The sequence below is a fragment of the Condylura cristata genome, unplaced genomic scaffold (assembly GCF_000260355.1).
Source record: "Condylura cristata isolate star-nosed mole 26May11 unplaced genomic scaffold, ConCri1.0 scaffold00004, whole genome shotgun sequence".
NCBI classification, from domain to species: domain Eukaryota; kingdom Metazoa; phylum Chordata; class Mammalia; order Eulipotyphla; family Talpidae; genus Condylura; species Condylura cristata.
The window spans coordinates 55151341-55170086 of record NW_004567105.1 but is presented as its reverse complement, the minus strand read 5'-3'; the positions used below and the strand labels follow the sequence as shown (position 1 = coordinate 55170086).

General features: G+C 39.5%; 1 protein-coding gene across 3 annotated transcripts in view; it reads left to right on the top strand.

The window, feature by feature from the left end:
• Positions 1-18746, top strand: part of ABHD6 (abhydrolase domain containing 6) — a 49956-nt gene that overhangs the window by 24150 nt on the left and 7060 nt on the right. For all 3 annotated transcript variants that reach the window (XM_004676028.2, XM_012720589.1, XM_012720590.1), the window contains 4 exons: positions 10220-10376; positions 11738-11851; positions 14633-14765; positions 17529-17686. In XM_004676028.2, the coding sequence (XP_004676085.1) occupies positions 10220-10376; positions 11738-11851; positions 14633-14765; positions 17529-17686 (562 nt within the window). The remainder of the gene's footprint in view (positions 1-10219; positions 10377-11737; positions 11852-14632; positions 14766-17528; positions 17687-18746) is intronic.

The following is an 18746-nucleotide window of genomic DNA, read 5'->3' as shown; positions in this document are numbered from 1 at the left end:
GCACATTGCAAGTTAACTGGGACTTCTGGAAGTGAGAACTAACCGTGCACAAGAGAAGTCTGCAGGGGTGTGCTTGTCCCTTTATCTGCCCTTCTTTCTTACTCCCCTTTGTTTCATTAGAGTGGAATTTTCCACCTGTCAGCCAGGCTCTGATCCTTGAAAGGAAGCTAATTTAAAAGAAGGGAGCTTTTCATTTTTCATGCTTCTTGCTCTCTCTTGAGGGAGTGGTGACCCCTCAGAGGGTCACTCAAGACTCACCTCTGCACTGGAAGCTGAGACTCAGACTGCTTTAATGCCATTTCCCTGTGGTGCTGGCAGCGGGAGTGCTGCGGGGTAAGGTCCTGGGGGGGCCCTGCAGAAGCACCATGCAGCGTAGATCACACAAAAATCCCATTTTTCTTAAATCAAGTTGAAGTAGGGACTGCAGCTGAGTGATGTGGGCATAACCATGCATGTGGCTGTGTACACAAGTGTGGTTTCATGCAGGCTTCTCCACCTGCCACACCTTGGAAACCTGGCTCTGGGCTGCATTGTCCTCAGCCTCCAAGTGCCTTGGGCCATGGAGGCTTTCAGATCAAGAGTCAGAATATTTTCGACACTTACTCATTTAATAACCTCTTAAAAATAATTTGCTTTTTTTGAGTAAAAAGACACATCAGGCCCTCCCTGGTGGCGCAGCGGGTTAAAGCACTGCACTGAGAAGCTAAAGCCACTTCCGCATGAGTTCGATTCCCGCCTGCCCCGGAGGTGACCACATGGTGTGGCAGACCTCTCCTGACCCACCCGCTGCTCCCCTCAGCAGTGTGCTTCGTTGATCTGCCTGTTCTGCTCCCCACTCTGTCTCTGGTGAAGCCTCTCACCGCCCCTGAGCCTCTAGCCTGTACCCGGTTCTGTATGTACAAATAAATAAATTTTTAAAAAAAAAAAAAGACACATCACATAAAATTTACCATTTCATAATGGTCTTAATATATTCATAGTGTTATGCTACCATTATCACAATCTGATTCCAGAACATTCCATCTCCCTAAAAGAAATCCCCATACCTGTTAGCAGTTACTCTGTTTTCCTCATCCTTAGCCCCTACCAACTAGTAACTACATTCTCTCTCTTTTGATTTACCTATTTTTGAAAGTTCATATGATTAAGATCATAAAATTTCTGGCCTTTTTTGTCTAGTTTCTCTCAGTATGTTTTCAAGGTTCACACTTATTGCCATCCATGCTGTAGTTTATATCAGTTTCACTCATTATCATGGCTGAATAATAGTCATTTGGTGGTAAACGTCTTATTTACCTAGGTGGGGATTTGCATTCTTTTTTATAATCATCAGTAATGCCACATAACCAAAAAAATAAAATAAAATAAAATCACTTATTAACAAATAATATTGCAGAACCCAAAGAGGCACCCAGAGTAGCAGTTCAGCCCCTTATTCATTGAGAGCACAGATGCATGTGATCAAGAGCCTATCACTCAGCTCAGAGCTGTGGCTGGAGGATAGACACAAGGCTCTTTATTTTTGGAATTCAGGCATGTAGACAACAGGAAAACCAGCTGGTTGGGGAGGCTGAATATCTTAAAAGACCTTTTGTCGGCCCTCCCTTGTGGTGCAGTGGGTTAAAGCACTGCACTAAGAAGCAAAAGCCACTTCAGCATGAGTTCAATCCCCACCCCGGAGGTGACACAGGGCGTGGTAGACCTCTCCTGACCCTTTTGCTCCTCTGAGCAGTGTACTCCATAGATCTGCCTGTTCTGCTCCCCAGTCTGTCTCTGGTGAATTCTCTTACCACCTCTGCACCTCTGGCCTGTACCCTAGTTCTGTATGTATGCATAAATAAATAAATCTTAAAAAAAAACAACACCTTTTGTATTATACCAAGTAGCATTGTGACATGCCTTTGGTTATAAAAATGAAATATTACTATAGCAATGAGTTGTTGAATATCCTACAAATTCTTCCCCTACTCCACTGAAATTCATTGCTTGTTTCTTCTAATTCTCCTTCATGCAGATCACCTCTACACACTGATTGCCATAGGATACACAAGTTATTTTGTTTTGTTTTCTTTTTAAGATTTGTTTTTTATGTATGCATACAAGAACTGGGGTGTAGGCCAGAGATGTGGGGCTGAGAGGATACATCATAGACAGAGTGGGGAGCAGAACAGGCAGATCTACTGAAATACACAGTTGAGGGGAGCAGTGGATGACTCAGGAGAGGTCTGTTGCACCATGCGGCCAGCTCCCTCGCCAGAGATCAAACTCAGGCTGCAGTGGCTGGCATTAGCTTGGTAGCACTGAGACTTAACCCTTGAGTCATTAAGGAGACCCAAGATGAGCAGTTTATCATGAGTTACCTATGTCCCTTAAACATAGCTACTCCTCAAAAAGTCTTCATTTGCAAACACATGCCTTTTGTAGCAACATGGATGGAGCTGGAAAAGATCATGCTTAGTGAAATAAGCCAGATAGAAAAGGAAAAATGCCCAATGGTTTCACTCATAGCAGTATAAAAGACCAGGTGAGAAAATAACAAAAATATGAACAACCATATACCAGAGACATTTTGTGGGGGTGGAGTGGGGAATGGGTTCAAAAACGGGGGAGGGAGGGAAATGCACGGGACTATGGTGGTGGCACAGGGGTGATTTGGTGATGGGAAACCCGCGGGGATTACAATCGAGATGGAAAAAAAAATGTGCAAAATGATGTAAAAATAAACTTTGTAATAAAAAAAAAAGACCAGGCGAGAAAATAATAATAATAATGAACAACTATATACCAGAGACATTTTACGGGGTGGAGTGGGGAATGGGATCAAAAACGGTATGGGGAGGGAAGTGCACTGCTCTATGGTGATGGCACACAAATGATTTGGTGACGGGAAGCCCACGGGGATTACAGCTGAGATGGAAAAAGGCACAAAATGATGTAAAAATAAACGATTATATTGTTAAAAAAAAAAAACCTTCATTTGCTCAACTGCCCCATAATGACCACCAGTGGGGTCACCCTGAAAATCTGGGTGGATAGGTTAATTTTCAGGATTACTAAGCAGACAAGAACAGCAGGCCATAGAGGTAGCTGGGCACCCAATCCTGCCCTCACCTGCACCCCCATCACCCTGCCATATGAATATAAAGGTATAGTGAAATGATCTCTTTGGACTGGCTCCTGGATTTCCCTTTGGGATCTTCAGAGCTCCTCACAGAATGAACAGGTGTCCCTGGTAGACCACAGCTGGTCTTCAGAGCAGCTCTCTCTAGATCTAAGTGTCCCTGGAGCATGGCCAGTTCATTTCCACAGCAACGTGTACTAAAGTTGTTCTTGAAGAAGGCACAAAATGCTTTACAGTGACTCAACAAAGAGCTTCAACTGGAGGAGCTATAACCATTGTGGATGTCATCAAAGCCAGCTATGATTTTCATATATAAAATATTAAGACTATTCGCAAGATAGAAAAGATACATTTTCTAAGATATTTATTGTCCCAAAGGAACTCAGTTGTGAATTCAAGACAAGAAATCATAAATATAAGAGAAAGAAAGGGATAAGAATTTGAAAAGAAGAAATAAAGCTGACAGGAACTGTGTCGCCTCATGGGCTGGCAGTGTTGGGAGAGTGTTAAATGGAGGAAAGATAACTCAAAGTCCAAGTAGTGAGAGAGAGAGAGAGACACACGTAGAGAAGCTCACACCTATGGAGAGGCAGCACCTTCTCCCCTTCCTCCCCCACTCCACCTGTCTTCCAGATTCAGGGAGTATGTAGAGGGAGGTGTGGAAGAATGTGTGTGCTGGGGATGTATTGGGAATGCATAATAGTTTGGTGCAAGCTAGGGACCATAAATAGGGGCTGTTGCCCTGGGGGCTCCATTGTTGCAGCTGATCAAAACACCCTATCTCTAGTCCTTGTTTACCCTTAACTTCTTGTCTAGGTAGTCTAGCTGACTATAGTTAATCTGGCCATAATATGCCTGCTGTTTTCAGGAGATACAAGACTTTTATACTGTTGAGAGGCTCCCTGCCTGACTGCATTTTAGCACGACGTTCTGGGTGCCAGGCAAAATCCCAACAACAAGGGGCACTGGGGAATCCACAACATTGTCGGTGACATGGTTTTGTACATACAGTCTGCTAGCTCCTCAAAAGGACAAAAGAAAAAAATGAACTATTATTATAGGAGCTAGTGGTTCTACTCTTAGGTATTTGCCTAAGAACTGAAAACATGTCCACAGAAAAATTGTTACATGAATGTTTATAGTGCCCTTGTTCCTAATAAGCAAAAATGTAGAAACAAGCCAAATGTCCTTTAACTGATGAGTAAACACATGTAGCATATTCTTCAATGGAGTGCTGCTTAGCCTTCAAAGGAATGAAGTATTGATATATTTGATAACAAGGATATACTTGAAAACATTTTATTAAGCGAATTAAGCCAAATATTAAGTGAAATGAGGCAGACACAAAGGTGAAATGTGGCATGACTCCCGTTATATGCAATATTCAGAACAGTAAAACCTATGGAGACCTGCAGCAGACCAGTGATTTTCATGAGCTGCAGGAGCAAGGGATAGAAAGTGAGCACTAGTGAGTATAAATTTCTTTCTCTCTTTAAATTGAGGTAAAATATATATAACATAAAAATTCTAACCATTTTCTCATTGTAGTCATTTTAAGTGTACAATTCAGTCAAGTTCCTTTTTAAGGTGATAAAAATGTTCCAGAATTAGATAGTGGTGATAGTTGCTTACCTTTATGAATATACTAAAAACCCCTCAATTGTATCTTTAAAAGGTTGAATTTTATGGTTGTGAATAAAAAAAAAATGTACATTGTCCATCATCAAGAAGTGTACATTGATTAGGCAATACAAATCAAACCTTCAGTAAAATACTGCTTTTGGATGGCTATTACTTTTTATAAAGGAAAGTAAGTGTTGATGGAGATGTAGAAAAATTGGAACCTTTATGCGTTGCTGGTGGAAAAGTGCAGCTTCTGTGGAAAAGTTTAGTGTTTCAGTAAAAAGTTAAATATAGAATTACTATATGAGCTAGGAATTCAATTTTTGGATATATATGTCAAAGAATTCAAAGTAGAGACTGAAATAGATACTTGTATACCAATGCTCACAGCAGCATTGTTCACAAGAGTTTAAAAAGAAAAGAAAAAAAAAAAGAAAAGAAAAGAAACAATCCAAATATTCCATTAGCAAATGACTGGTAAACAGAATATGGTATATACACCCAATGGATTATTATACTGCCTTTAAAAAGGAAGGAGATTCTGACACATTCCACACTATGGATGAACCTTGAAAAATATTACACTAAGTGAGAAAAGCCAGATATGAAAGAACAAATAGTATATAATTCTGTTTGTAAGGGGTACTTCAAATAGGCAAACTCATAAAAAGCAGAATGCAAGTTGTCAGGTGCTGAGGGGAGGAGAGAAAAAGGAAGTTATTGTTTCATGGGCACAGAATATCTGTTTGGGATGATTGGAAAAGTTCAGGAGTGGCATAGTAGTGATGGTTGATATACATCATTGTGAACATAGTGCCACTGAGTTGTACACTTGGTTAACATTTCAGCACAAAAAGCATATATATAGGAATGCTTTATCAGAGGTTCTTGTAAACCCAGGAAGGGGAGATGAGATGTAGGATGCAGGACCTAGACCCTGGGATCCTTGCTCAAAGAGAAACTCCATAGAGGCTCCTTTTATGGACTTTTCTATATAGATCAGTAGAGCCTTTGATGACTTCTGTCTGTGAAACAAGCAATTTGGATCTTATATTGAGACCGTTAGTCTGTGGAGGTTCTTGCTCCTAAACATTTGCTTATCCCAACTTAGTTCTTTGTTTCTGTTTTATGAACTGGCCACTATTTCTAATCTCTACCTTTGTGTTTCTAAAGTAGAGGTCATTTAACTTCTATTGTCCCTAAGCTGAAGAAGTTGAATTTTTTTTTTCACTTGGACCTTTGTTCTTTCATATTTTGTTTAGCCTACCCAGTAGCTTAAGAAGTATTCTTTTTACTCTTTCATTGCAAGGATCATTTGAAAATATTAGTTCTCTAGTTCTTTTTTCTGAAAATTAGGTAGGATTTTCTATTGAATAGACCAATAAATGAAAAACATGGATGAGTAACAAAGAGGTCCATCTGGTACTGAAGAAGCCCTCAGATCCTGAGCCTGGCACTAAAGCATCTGTCCACATCTCCTTCAGCCTGGCTATCCTTAGTGCTCCTGCCCCTGCTAAGCCCACATCAGGGCACAGCTTTCTCCGTTGTCTTCCATAATATATGTTGAGCCTTCGAGTGTCTGTTCAGACCTTCTCTTTGTCACAAGACCCTCCCAACTCTCCCCTTAATCTCACACTATACTTTGTGTGTACTTTGTAAAGAATTTGAAGATTATGCAAAGACAGCACAAAGCAAATGTAAGTTACACATAATCTAATCAGTTTATTTATTTATTTATTTTAAGATTAATTTATTTTTGCATACAGAACTGGGGTACAAGCCAAAGGTCAGGGGCAGTGAGAGGATTCACCAGAGACAGAGGTGGGAGCAGAACAGGCTAACTGGTGAAGTACACTGCTGAGGGGAGCAGCCGGCGGGTCAGGAGAGGTCTGCCATGCCATGTGGATCACCTCAGGAGTGGGGTATCGAACTCATGCTGAAGTGGCTTTAGCTTCTTAGTGCTGTGCTTTAACCTACTGTGCCACCAGGGAGGGCCCTCAGATCAGTTTCTTAAATGCTTCAGTTTTCACCATTAAAAAGTTTTTTATACAGAATTGGATCAATAATAAAAAATTTAAGTATAAAAATTAGGTTTGTTATTTTTTTACTTAGTCAAGTCATAAACACTTGCCTTTGTTATTGACTGTTCTTTGAAAACCTGATTTTTTTATTTTATAACAGTTTATTTTTATATCATTTTGTACATTTTTTTTTTCCATCTCAATTGTAATCTCCGTGGGTTTCCCATCACCATGTCACCCGAGTGCCATTACCAAAATCCCGTGCACTTCCCTACCCCCCACCTCCCCACCCCCATTTTTGATCCCATTCCCTACTCCACCCCCACAAAATGTCTCTGGTATATGGTTGTTCATTATTTTTGTTATTTTCTCACCTGGTCCATTATACTCCTGCTATGAGTGAAACCATCCGGTATTTTTCTTTCTCTTTCTGGCTTATCTCACTAAGCATGATCTTTTCCAGCTCCATCCAAGTTGCTGCAAAAGACATGTGGAAAACCTGATTTTTAAAAAAAGTTTAATTTAGGTGTTTTACTTACCATTGCAAACAGGCAAAAAATATACATGTCAATAGATTAATAGTGGTTATTCCTATGTGATGGGGTTAGGAATAATTTTAATGATTTTTTAATGTATTTTATATTCTCTGTATGTCCTTTTTTAAATATCATTTTTAATAACAGCAAGATATTCCATTATCTAGCTACTTTGTAAGTTATGTAATAAATTTTCTTTTTGTGGACTTCAAGATTTTCTTTCCTTAATTTACATAACACTGTCTTGTACATCTTTAAACTAATTTCTTTTTCAAAATTTCGATTTATTTTCTTGGGATTAGTTATTCCCAGAAGTATAATAAATGGGTCAGAGGGCCTCAGATTTTTAAAAAAATAATATAATAGTTTATTTTACATCATTTTGTGCCTTTTTCCATCTCAGTTGTAATCCCCATGGGCTTCCCATCACCAAATCACCCATGTGCCATCACCATAGTCCAGAGCACTTACCTCTCCCCACCATTTTTGATCCCATTCCCCACTCCACCCCTGTAAAATGTCTCTGGTATATAGTTGTTCATTATTATTATTACTTTCTCGCCTGGTCCATTATACTCCTGCCATGAGTGAAACCATCAGGTATTTTTCCTTTTCTTTCTGGCTTATTTCACTAAACATCATCTTTTCCAGCTTCATCCATGTTGCTACAAAAGGCATGTGTTTATTTTTTTGGTTGCTAAGTAATATTCTATTGTGTATACGTGCCACATCTTTTTAATCCAGTCATCTACTTTTGGGTATTTGGGTTGTTTCCATGTCTTTCCAATTGTAAATAAAGCAGCAATAAACACGGGGGTGCAGGTGTCTTTTTGAATCAGTGTTTTAGTGTCTGTTGGGTAGATACATAGGAGTGGGATTGCTGGGTCATATGGAAGTTCCATTTTTAGGGCCTCAGATTTTTTTTTTTTAAAGATTTATTTATTTGTGCATACAGAACTGGGGTGCAGGCCAGAAGTTCAGGGGCGGTGAGAGGCTTCACCAGAGACAGTGGGGAACAGAACAGGCAGATCTACGAAGTACACTGCTGAGGGGAGCAGCGGGCGGGTCAGGAGAGGTCTGCCACGCCATGTGGTCACCTCCAGGGCAGGCGGGAATCGAACTCATGCGGAAGCGGCTTTTAGATTCTCAGTGCTGTGCTTTAACCCGCTGCGCCACCGGGGAGGGCCGGGGCCTCAGATTTTTAAAGATTCCTCAGGTTTGATGCTTTATTGCTTTCTAGAAAACTTGACCATTTATATTTTTAATTATTGAAATTATCTAATTTAGAAGTCCATAAAAAGATATGTCTTGTTTGATATTCATTTTTAAATCATTATTGAAGTTGAATGTGTTCCCTGTATCTGTTAATCATTAATAGTTCTACTCTGAGTAATCTTTTTGTTTATTTTGCCCAGTATTAAGTTGGTATTTAGCATAGCTCATATCAATTTCTAAGTTTTTGTATATATTAAAGATTTCTTTCTGTGGCAGTCATTTATTGTAAAATTTCCCCATTTTTTCCTTTAATTTTTTACAAATTAAATGTATTTTTGAGGAACATTTTTTTTATGTAATGTGAATGACTACATTTATCAATTACCATGTGCTGGGCATTGAACAAAACTATAAATGAATTGGCTCATTTTATATTTTGTATCCTTAGAATGCAATATTTTCCCATATAGATGAAGAAATTGAAGTTCAGGATCATATAGCGATTAAATGAATGAGCTGGGATATGAATGAATGAGCAAACTTGTGTTGTGGTGCCATGGTTTAGAATTTTGAAATATGCTTGCGTTGTCATAAGAGCTTTTAAGCTTGCCAGTTTTATTATATTTTTAATGTTTTGAATAGGCAATACATTCTGTTAAAAAGTACTAAAAGCAATGTTTTATAAATCTCCTCCCACCTCTGTTCCCTCTCCACCTACTTCTCACTGTATTCCCCACTGCTGCTCCAGATACTCATCATAATAGTGTCTTTTGTAACTCCCAGGCTTTCATGTACTGATACAAGCAAATATGTATATCATTCTCATCCTGCTCTCCTCCTCTTTTAAAAAAAATTGGGTTAAGCGTGGTCATTTAGGGTGTTTGCTTCTGGTATATAGTAAACCACAAAGTAATTCTCTAATTATATATATTTTTTAAAGATTTATTTATGTATGTATACAGAACTAGGGTACAGGCCAGAGGTACAGGGGGGTGGTGGGAGGATTCACCAGAGACAGAGTGGGGAGCAAAACAGACTGACTGAGGAAGTACACTGCTGAAGGGAGCAGCGGGCAGGTCAGGAGAGGTCTGCTGTGCCATATGGATCATCTCCGGGGCGGGGATCGAACTCATGCTAAAGTGGCTTTTGCTTCTTAGTGCTGTGCTTTAACCTACTGTACCACCTGGGAGGACCCTGAATTATCTTTTATCTTGGAGAGATTTTCATGCAGAAAATTCTCTTAATTTAGATAGTAATTCCACATTGAAATCAATTTCTGGGCCCAAACTCCAGCAGCACCAGATCTCATCTAACCAACAGAAGCTGCACTTTCAATTAACTATCATACATCATAAGGAATAAAGCCAAAGGACCAATGCAGGGAGCTCTCAAGAACAATTTCTTACTCTCAGAGGTTCTAGAAAAGTATATTAGCAAAAGGTATTATGTGTACTATGTCTCAAGGAAATGCTGCTTTCTTCTTTCTCTTTAGAGTCACTGGGGATAGTCATACCAGAATGTCCATTTAAGGCGCTTTCTGGAATGCTTTTGCTAAGTGTTCTTTGAGGACAAATGCCTGGAGAAGGGGCACTGGCAGAAGTAAGAGTACAGAGAGGACCTATTTCCCCCCTCCCTCCTGAAGTCACTTGTTTGGAGAGTTCTGATTTTTTTTTTTTTTTTTTGCCAACATTTTTCCTCCTCAGGTACTGGCGGAGGACGCTGGGCATGCAGGTCCGCTATGCTCACCATGAAGACTACCAGTTCTGTTATTCATTCCGGGGCAGGCCTGGGCACAAACCTTCCATTCTTATGCTCCATGGATTCTCTGCACACAAGGATATGTGGCTCAGTGTGGTCAAGGTACATGTAATTCCAGATTCTTCTTTCAAGATGGTGTCACTCAGCAAAGGGTTTCCCCTTGGATTTGATACTATTAGCCATGGTAGAAAGCAAAGAGAAGCCAGAATTACAGCTCTCAAGTCATCTGGCAGCTAATGCAACATAGTATTCGATTTTGTAAATGATAAATTTTGTCAGAGAAAATCTGACTTGAACGTTATTTTTAAAAATCTTCAAAATCATTTCAGCTTATGAATATCTCTTAGGGAAGGTTTCTGATACCTTCATCTTAAGAACTGACAATATCAGACTGTTAAGGTCAAGTGTTTAAAAAATTGTATGTTCCGTTATACTTCCAAGTTTCTCTTCTTTCCCTTCCTTCTTTCTTTTCGCCTTCCCTCCCTTTTTCTGCCCCTGGACTTCTGCTTTTCTTTTTCTTTGGCTTAGTCATTTAAAAAAGTAGTCGATCTGGCAGCTTTCTGGGCTAGTTTTTCAAATCAGTCACTTTCTTGTCCTGTGGTTTGATGACTTGCTTTGCTTGTTAAGAGAGTTGAGCTGGTAAAGGTTGGAGCTAGGTCTTGGAGGGAGGCCTTCTAGGGTCCCATATCAAACAGAACCATAGGCCCCCTGGCATCCTGTATTGTGCATACTTAGAAGGAAAATGTTCACTCTAGTTATCTGGGTCCTTCCTCCTGCCGGATTCTACTCTCAGAAAAGTCACCCTTTGTGAGCCTCCCACGTCTTGTCCCCACTTCAGTATGTGTCTTTCATATAACTGGATATTTATTTCTTGATAACCGGTATTTTTTATTTCCCTGGTTAAAAGTGACTCATATTTAAAATGAAAGAAGGTGCATTCGAATAATAACCACCCCAAGAATTAAACTTGCTTAAGAGAAAATTTGAAACCAGACGGAGGCTTTTAGGGATGTAGTTGGTGTCCCTTAGTAACTTGGTTCTGAAGCTCTCTGAGATCTGGGAGGCCAGAACCATCCATTTCATTCCAGATCAGTGGCTGCATGGCTGGAATAATTGTGTAAGGGATGAGGGAAAGGAGAAGGCTGTAGCACCTGCTGGCAGGTATCAAGAAGAATAAGAGACTCAAGCTGCTCCTCTGATCATTGTCCTCTTTGACCAGTCTTTCCCAAACCTCTTCCTTCTTGTGGTTTTGGGGCTTGTGTTCTCTGTGAGGTTACTGGCAGTGCTTATTCACATCAGATGTTACTGGGGTTCAATTCTGGTGGCTCAGGCCTATATGCATCCTCAGGAAAGCCATCTGGGTTACTTGTTAAGTGGGTGCAACCTCCCCAGAGAAGTACAGAGAAGTAAGCAAACGTATTCTACATGTCACATTCTGACTCTCTGGGCCTGTGTATCCTCAGTTCCTTCCAAAGAACCTGCATTTGGTTTGCGTGGACATGCCAGGACATGAGGGCACCACCCGTTCCTCCATGGATGACCTGTCCATAGATGGGCAAGTCAAGAGGATACACCAGGTAAGCAGGAAGCTCCATTAGAAATTGTCCATAAGGGGTTTTGCCGCCACAGCATGCCCAAACCTGGAGAGCATGTAACAGACTCTTACTGACTCGTAACCAGTGGCTAGTGCATTCTTTCTGCAACTGTTAGCAAAATGACTTCCCAGTGGTATTCTTGGTTGACTGTGGAAAGCCAGAGTTTATTGTAGACTGTTCCTCTCTATGCCTAATACTTTTGTTTCTGATAATCTGGGCTTTTTCTCAGCTCTTTCAAAAAGGACTTAAGAATTCTCAAGACCATTTCCCTAGAGTCTCTTTTTCTGCTTACCAGCTGTATGATGACAGTAGTAATCCCTCTGCCTAGATTTTGTTTTATTTTAGCAACTATTTTCAGCCCCTCCCAGCTAGACTGTTAAGGACATGGAGCTCATGCACAATTCTAGAATTTAGTAATCTATAAGTTTAAAATTGATGTTTAGGGCCTGATGTTTAGGTATAGTCCCCTTATAAAGACATTGATGTCTTACACACACACACACACACACACACACACACACACACACGCCCCAAATTATTCTAATGAGGTCAAGAACCTTGGCTCTTTGCTCTGTCCTCTGCAGCTGACTATGTATATGATGGATATCTAATGATTATTTTTTGTACTGATGAATATAGGTGGGTGGATAGATAGATAAATACTTGGATGGTTGAATAGACAAATGGATAGGTGGGTAGTTATATAAATGGACAGTTAGACCTGTCAGAGGGCATTAAATTAGGGCAAGTGTCAGCATACTATGACCCAGGGGCTTGAATTGGCCTGCCTTCTAGTTTTGTAATCTAGGTTTTATTGAAACACAGTAGTATCATTCACTTATGTGTTGTCTTTGGCTTCTCTTGGCAGCAGAATTGAGTCATTGCAACAATGTCATATGGCCCACAAAGTAGGATATATTTCCTTTGTAAAAAAATATTTACTCCATAGAAAAGTTTGTTGATTCATGAGTTGGCAGATTTTCATTGGTTTTATACATATAAGTCACTCCCTAGTCACTAGGGTCAGGTAAAAGCCTGTCTGGATAATGAATGCAGAATTTTAATCCCCTTTCATCAATAACTCTTCTTGTCCTCATAGGAAATACCAGGGATTTTTGTTCCGTAATCACATTGTTACTATCTATCGTCATTAAACCAAAGCTCCTTCCCTTTTTTCCCCACTCAAGTTTTATTAATTTGCCAGTTGTTTTCATATCTGTATCATTTTGAGAGTAATACTTCACTCCCTGATGCATGCATATGCTTCACTCGCCCTCCACCAAGATCCACTGTGAATGTCTTACCACCTACTCTCCCCTCACTCTTCTGCCCTCCTCACCCCCTCTCATATATATATTATAGTAAAAACTTAGTATAAAATTATTATAGTATAATTTTTTACAAAGTCTAAGAACTTGTTGTATTTTTCCATTTGGGGCTTTTTTGGGGTTATTTATATTCTGCAAAAGAGTGAAGCTATCTGGTAACTCTCTTCTGCTTTTCAGCTTACCTTATTGAGCACAGTCACCTCAGGATCTCACCATTATGTTCCAAGTGGCACTATTTCAACTTTTTGAAATAGCTCAGTGGTATCCCACTGAGTATATAGTCTACAATCTCTTTGTCCCATCACCGGTCATTGGGCACTGGGTTGCTTTTATAAGTTGGCTATTGTGAACAGTGCTGCTAGGAACACAGAACTACATACATATTTCATATTAGTGAATTCACATCATATTAGTGTTTTAGTGTTTTCAGATTATTTTTAAATACCTTCCAGTAGAATTGCCAGATCATATCTTTTTTTTTTTTTTTTTTTTGAGGAATCTCTGTTTTCCACAGAGGCTGCTCCAAATTACATTCCTACCAACAGTGGATGAGTGTTCCTTTCTCTCCACATCCTCATCAACATTTGTTTCCAGTCTTTTTGATATAGGCCACTCTCACAGGTGTGAGGTCATTTTTCATTGTAGTTTTGATTTGCATTTCCCTAATAATCAGTGATGTTAAGAATTTTTTCACAGGCCAGCTGGATGTCTTCTTTGAAAAAGTGTCTACTTAGGTTTATTGTCCATTTTCTGACTGGATTAGTTTTTTTGTAGTGGTTGCGTTTTATAAATTCTTTATATATTTTCGAAAATAAGATGTGTGACGGGCAACTATTTGCTCTTGGTCCACAGGTTGCCTTTTAGTTTTTGTGGCATCTTTCTCATTGTAGATGCTTTTTTTAGTTTGGTGTAGTCTTTTTTTTTTTTTTTTTAATTTCTTGCCATTGGAACTGTGTCCCAAAATATATCTATGTAGTTGATATCTAATAGTGTATCACCTGTGTTTTCTTTTAGACACTGGTCTTATATCAAAGTTTTTAATCCATTTTGAATGAAATTTTGTGATCTACTTTCATTATGTTCCAGGTGGCTGTCCAAGTTTCTCAACACCATTTTTTAAAGAGGTTTTCCTTAATCCATTGTATGATCATGGCTCCTTTGTCAAAGGTTAACTGTGCATATTTATATGGGTTTGTTTCTGGGCTCTCTATGTTATTCCCTTGGTCTGTGTTTCTGTTTTTGTTCCAGTATCATGCTGTTTTGGTTACTAGTGCTCTATTATATAGCTTGGAGTCAGGCAGTATGATAACTTCATTTTGCTTTTTTCCCTTTCCTATCCCTTGCCATTGGAATTGTGTTTATTTTAGGTCCTTTATGGCCCTGTATAAAATTTATATTTGTTTTATCCAAACCACCTTCTCATTTCCCTGCTTAGTTTGTAGAATGCCTCAAGCTAAACAAAAAGCCTTTCCATCTGGTTGGCACCTCCATGGGTGGCCATGTGGCTGGGGTGTATGCTGCTTGCTACCCATCGGATGTCTGCAGCCTGTCCCTTGTGTGTCCTGCTGGTAAGTCACAAGGCTAAAATATCCCATGAGTGAATCAAACATAGTGGGGCATGAACCTAGAAGAGCCAGTGTCCTCTATGACATTTTAGAATCATCTTTTTTGATGTGTACTTCCAAGGTATGAAATACTTTAGTGATTATTTACCAGACAATAGCTGTATAACCATCCAGACTTTTAAAATATAGAGCCAGCTCATTTCACAAAAGTTTTGAGATGGTTAATTTAAAAGTATTTGGTACTTTGCAATATATAAATATTCTTAAATATAAAAATAATATTGACATTTGGCATTGATTTGGCTCTTTTTAGCGAAATGCTTTATATTTCCATAAGCTCTTTATATGAATTTAATTCTCACCATAATCATACAAAGTATAGTTTTGATTATGTTCCTCCACTTTCTTTTGAAAACTCAGAGGTCTTTATTCATTATAAGATCTTTTTGAGAAAAAATGAATAGTTTAGTTTCTCTGTATACACACACAGCTATGTGAGCAATTACATGTCCCCAGAAGTTATGATCTGAAGCTAATTTATTTAAATACATTTTTGTCTTGGACTTATAATGTGCTAGAAAGAAAGTTTTTAATTTTTTCTTATTTCCTTGTTTCCTCTCTTTGATTCTTTTTAGGGGTATGATTACATACAGGATATTGCCCAAATTTTAAGTTATTTCAATTGCTTCTTACATGTGTAATTACTATGTAGATCAAGATATCATACTCATTCTAGGGTTAGAAACATTGAGGCACAAAAAAAATTCTGTAAGTTCAAGAGCTGAGATAGGAATGGATCCTAGGCTTTCTGACTCCACAACCAAGACATGACTATTTCAGAAGTACTGCCAGATCCACTACCTACCTTTTACAACTTGTATCTTCTGTCTCCTTTACATGATTTAACTAGAACCAAGCCATGAATTTAATACATATACTTTCTCCTGAAACATAACTACTATGATTTAAAGTGTATCACTCTGAAAATTAATCATATTCAGATCTGTTAAGGACATTAACATTGAAAGTAAACCTCCAAAGAGTTTTCTTTCTCTTTTCCTAAGCACTATGTCTAAAGCAATTTGCTCTTTTAATAATAAAGTTTTAAAATTGAAGGATTGTCCCTATGGAAGGTTATTGGATTTTAAACCACTCATGGAAGGAATGCCTAAACTAACTGGCTTTTAAAATTTTGTTAAATTTTCAGAGAAGAGTTTTACACATAGGTTTCAATTAGAAAATTAAAATTAAATTAGTATGCGAAAATGAAAACATACAAAGAAGTTCAGGATTATTACCTATCTGGATTTTTTTACTTTGAAATAATTTTAAATACACAGAAATGTTGCAAAGAGAATACAGAGAGTCCCATGTACCTTCACCCAATTCTTCCCATTGTTAACAGCTCATATGACCACAGCAAATTTGTTACAATTAAGAAATCAACACTGGTATATTCCTGGTAACTAAATTACTGACTTTACATGGATTTCTTAAGCTTCTCCATGAATGTTTTTATTTCTGTTACAGGATTCAATCCAGGATACCACATGACATTTAACCTAGAATTATTTTGAAAACTAGGGGAAATAGATCATGCAATCTGCATGGCATTGTGAAAGCCACATACAATACCCATGTGAGATTTAAAAGAGTTGTTGAATATGGGACATTGCTAAAATGCTGGATATCTGCAGCCTAGTATCGACACCCTTGCCATTCTTTCTAAAATCTAGTTCTTCAGCTAAGATGAACACCTAGAAACTTGCTAGTGTTCAAAGAGAAAATTAGTTTTGCCTTTGTGCATACTTCAGTTTGTGTAACTCTTGTGTCATGCTCCAGGGTGATAGAACATAATGGTGAGTCTCCAAGCTGTTCAGTAATAGCGATCCTCTGCCACTCTCCTGGAAAAGGGACTGTGTAGAGGCAGCTATTGCTTCAACTGAGGGACAGCAGTATGGGGCTCCCTCTGACTGTCCCCTAAATAACTGATTGCCAAGTGAGTCCAGGCCAGGAGGAGTAGTAGCCACTCCAGGCCTGCTTTTTGCCCGTCATGCAGAAAACAGATCTCCTCACAGTGATACAGGTGTAGAAGAGTCTCTTGCAAGTTGTTTCCCAGACTGCTGCTTTTTAAACACCATCAAATACCTGAACCCCTGGCAATTTGTTAAGATGCAAATTCTAATTAAGATACTTGGGGAAGGGGTGAGATTCTGTGTTTCTATAGGCTCTCAATGCTGCTAGACCTTGAGTCAAGTTTGAGTAGTGTCTAAAATAGTTTTTTTTTAAAAAGATTTACTTATTTATGCATACAGAACTGGGTGCAGGCCAGAGATGCAGGGACAGTGAGATGATTCACCAGAGATAGAGTGGGGAGCAGAACAGGTAGATCTATGACGTATACTGCTGAGGGGAGCAGTAGGCAAGACAGGAGAGGTCTGCTGAGACGTGGATCACCTCCGGGGCTGGGAATCAAACTCACACTGACATGGCTTTGGCTAGCTTGCAGTGCTGTGCTTTAACCTGCTGTACTATCAGGGAGGGCCCACTGTGTCTAAAATATTTTTTAAAGGTTTTTTTCTATGCCTCTCAGAGTATGAATGGTTTTTATTTTAGGCAAAAGTGGGAGTATATTTAAAAAAGAAATCTGGCGAAAAGTACCTGAAATATATTAGCTCTGGGCTGATATTGGAGTTTCCTTATAGAGACTGAGGTTTGGGGAGAAGGTAGATGTATTATCAAACTGCTCTGGTTTGAACCCCACAGGCCTGGAGTACTCAACAGATAATCAGTTTGTACAACGACTCAAAGAACTGCAGGCCTCCGCCGCCATAGAGAAGATTCCCTTGATTCCATCCACTCCAGAAGAGATGAGTGAAATGCTCCAGCTCTGCTCCTATGTCCGCTTCAAGGTGCCCCAGCAGGTAATGTGATCTCAGCAGCAGTATGCCTGCCCTCTGCCAGAGGCTCAGCGCACAAGTACAGCTTCCTTTTTGCTTTCCCTTACTAATCATCCAGTTGTTCTTTCTACAAGGATCTATACAGTGCCTATGATAGATCAGGCACCGTGCTGGCCACAGTGGTTAATAAAAGACAGAAGCTCCGTGGGCTGACACACACCAGTTGGGGAGGTGGACAAAAAACAAGTAAACAAAGAACTATAAATTATAATACATTTTATAGTGGAACGTGATGATAATACAGTGATTGAAAACAAGGAAGCAGGGGGAGGTTTGGTAAACTTCCTTAAGGGAACGTACATGCAGAGGAAGAAAAGCACTCAAGTCCATGGGGAATAGTGCCCAGAGGTGAGGGAGTGCGTGGACTGAGATGAGGTTGAAAGGATTAATGGAGGGTTGCAAAATGGACAGATGCAGGGGTGCAGAGTAGAGAACAAAACAAAACAAATGCCTGATGCTGGGCACAGGGTAGTGGGCAGCTTCTCACTGGTGTCATGTGTGGGCTTCTACTAATCAGATTCTAGCCATGCTCCAGCGAGTTGATTTAATTCAAAGCAGTTAGAACTGATCAGCCAGCATGTGGGAGTCCTGAGACTCTTACCAGGTAGATGAGAGATCTCACAGCAGCTGACGTGAACTGTGTATGTTACTTTGAGAGTCCTGAGGCAGGAGGAAGTGGGGGGTTGTGTTCCTTCTGGCCACAGTGCCTCTCCGGATCAGAGACCCAGGTCCAGTTCCGGCCTGTCCACATTTGCTGCAGCTTGGCCAGCCCTCAGTAAGGTTGTGTCAAATAATAAACAGAGGACTGTGGAACCCATCCCAGAGTTCTCCCAGTGGTTGATTTCTTCATTGTTTAAGAGGCCCATGATCTCCAACAGCTTAAATTTTTTTTTATCACAGTTTATTTTTACATCATTTTGTACATTTTTTTTTTCTTCATCTCAATTGTAATCCCCATGGGTTTCCCATCACCAAGTCATCCATGTGCCATCACCATAGTCCTGTGCACTTCCCCCTCCCCCCC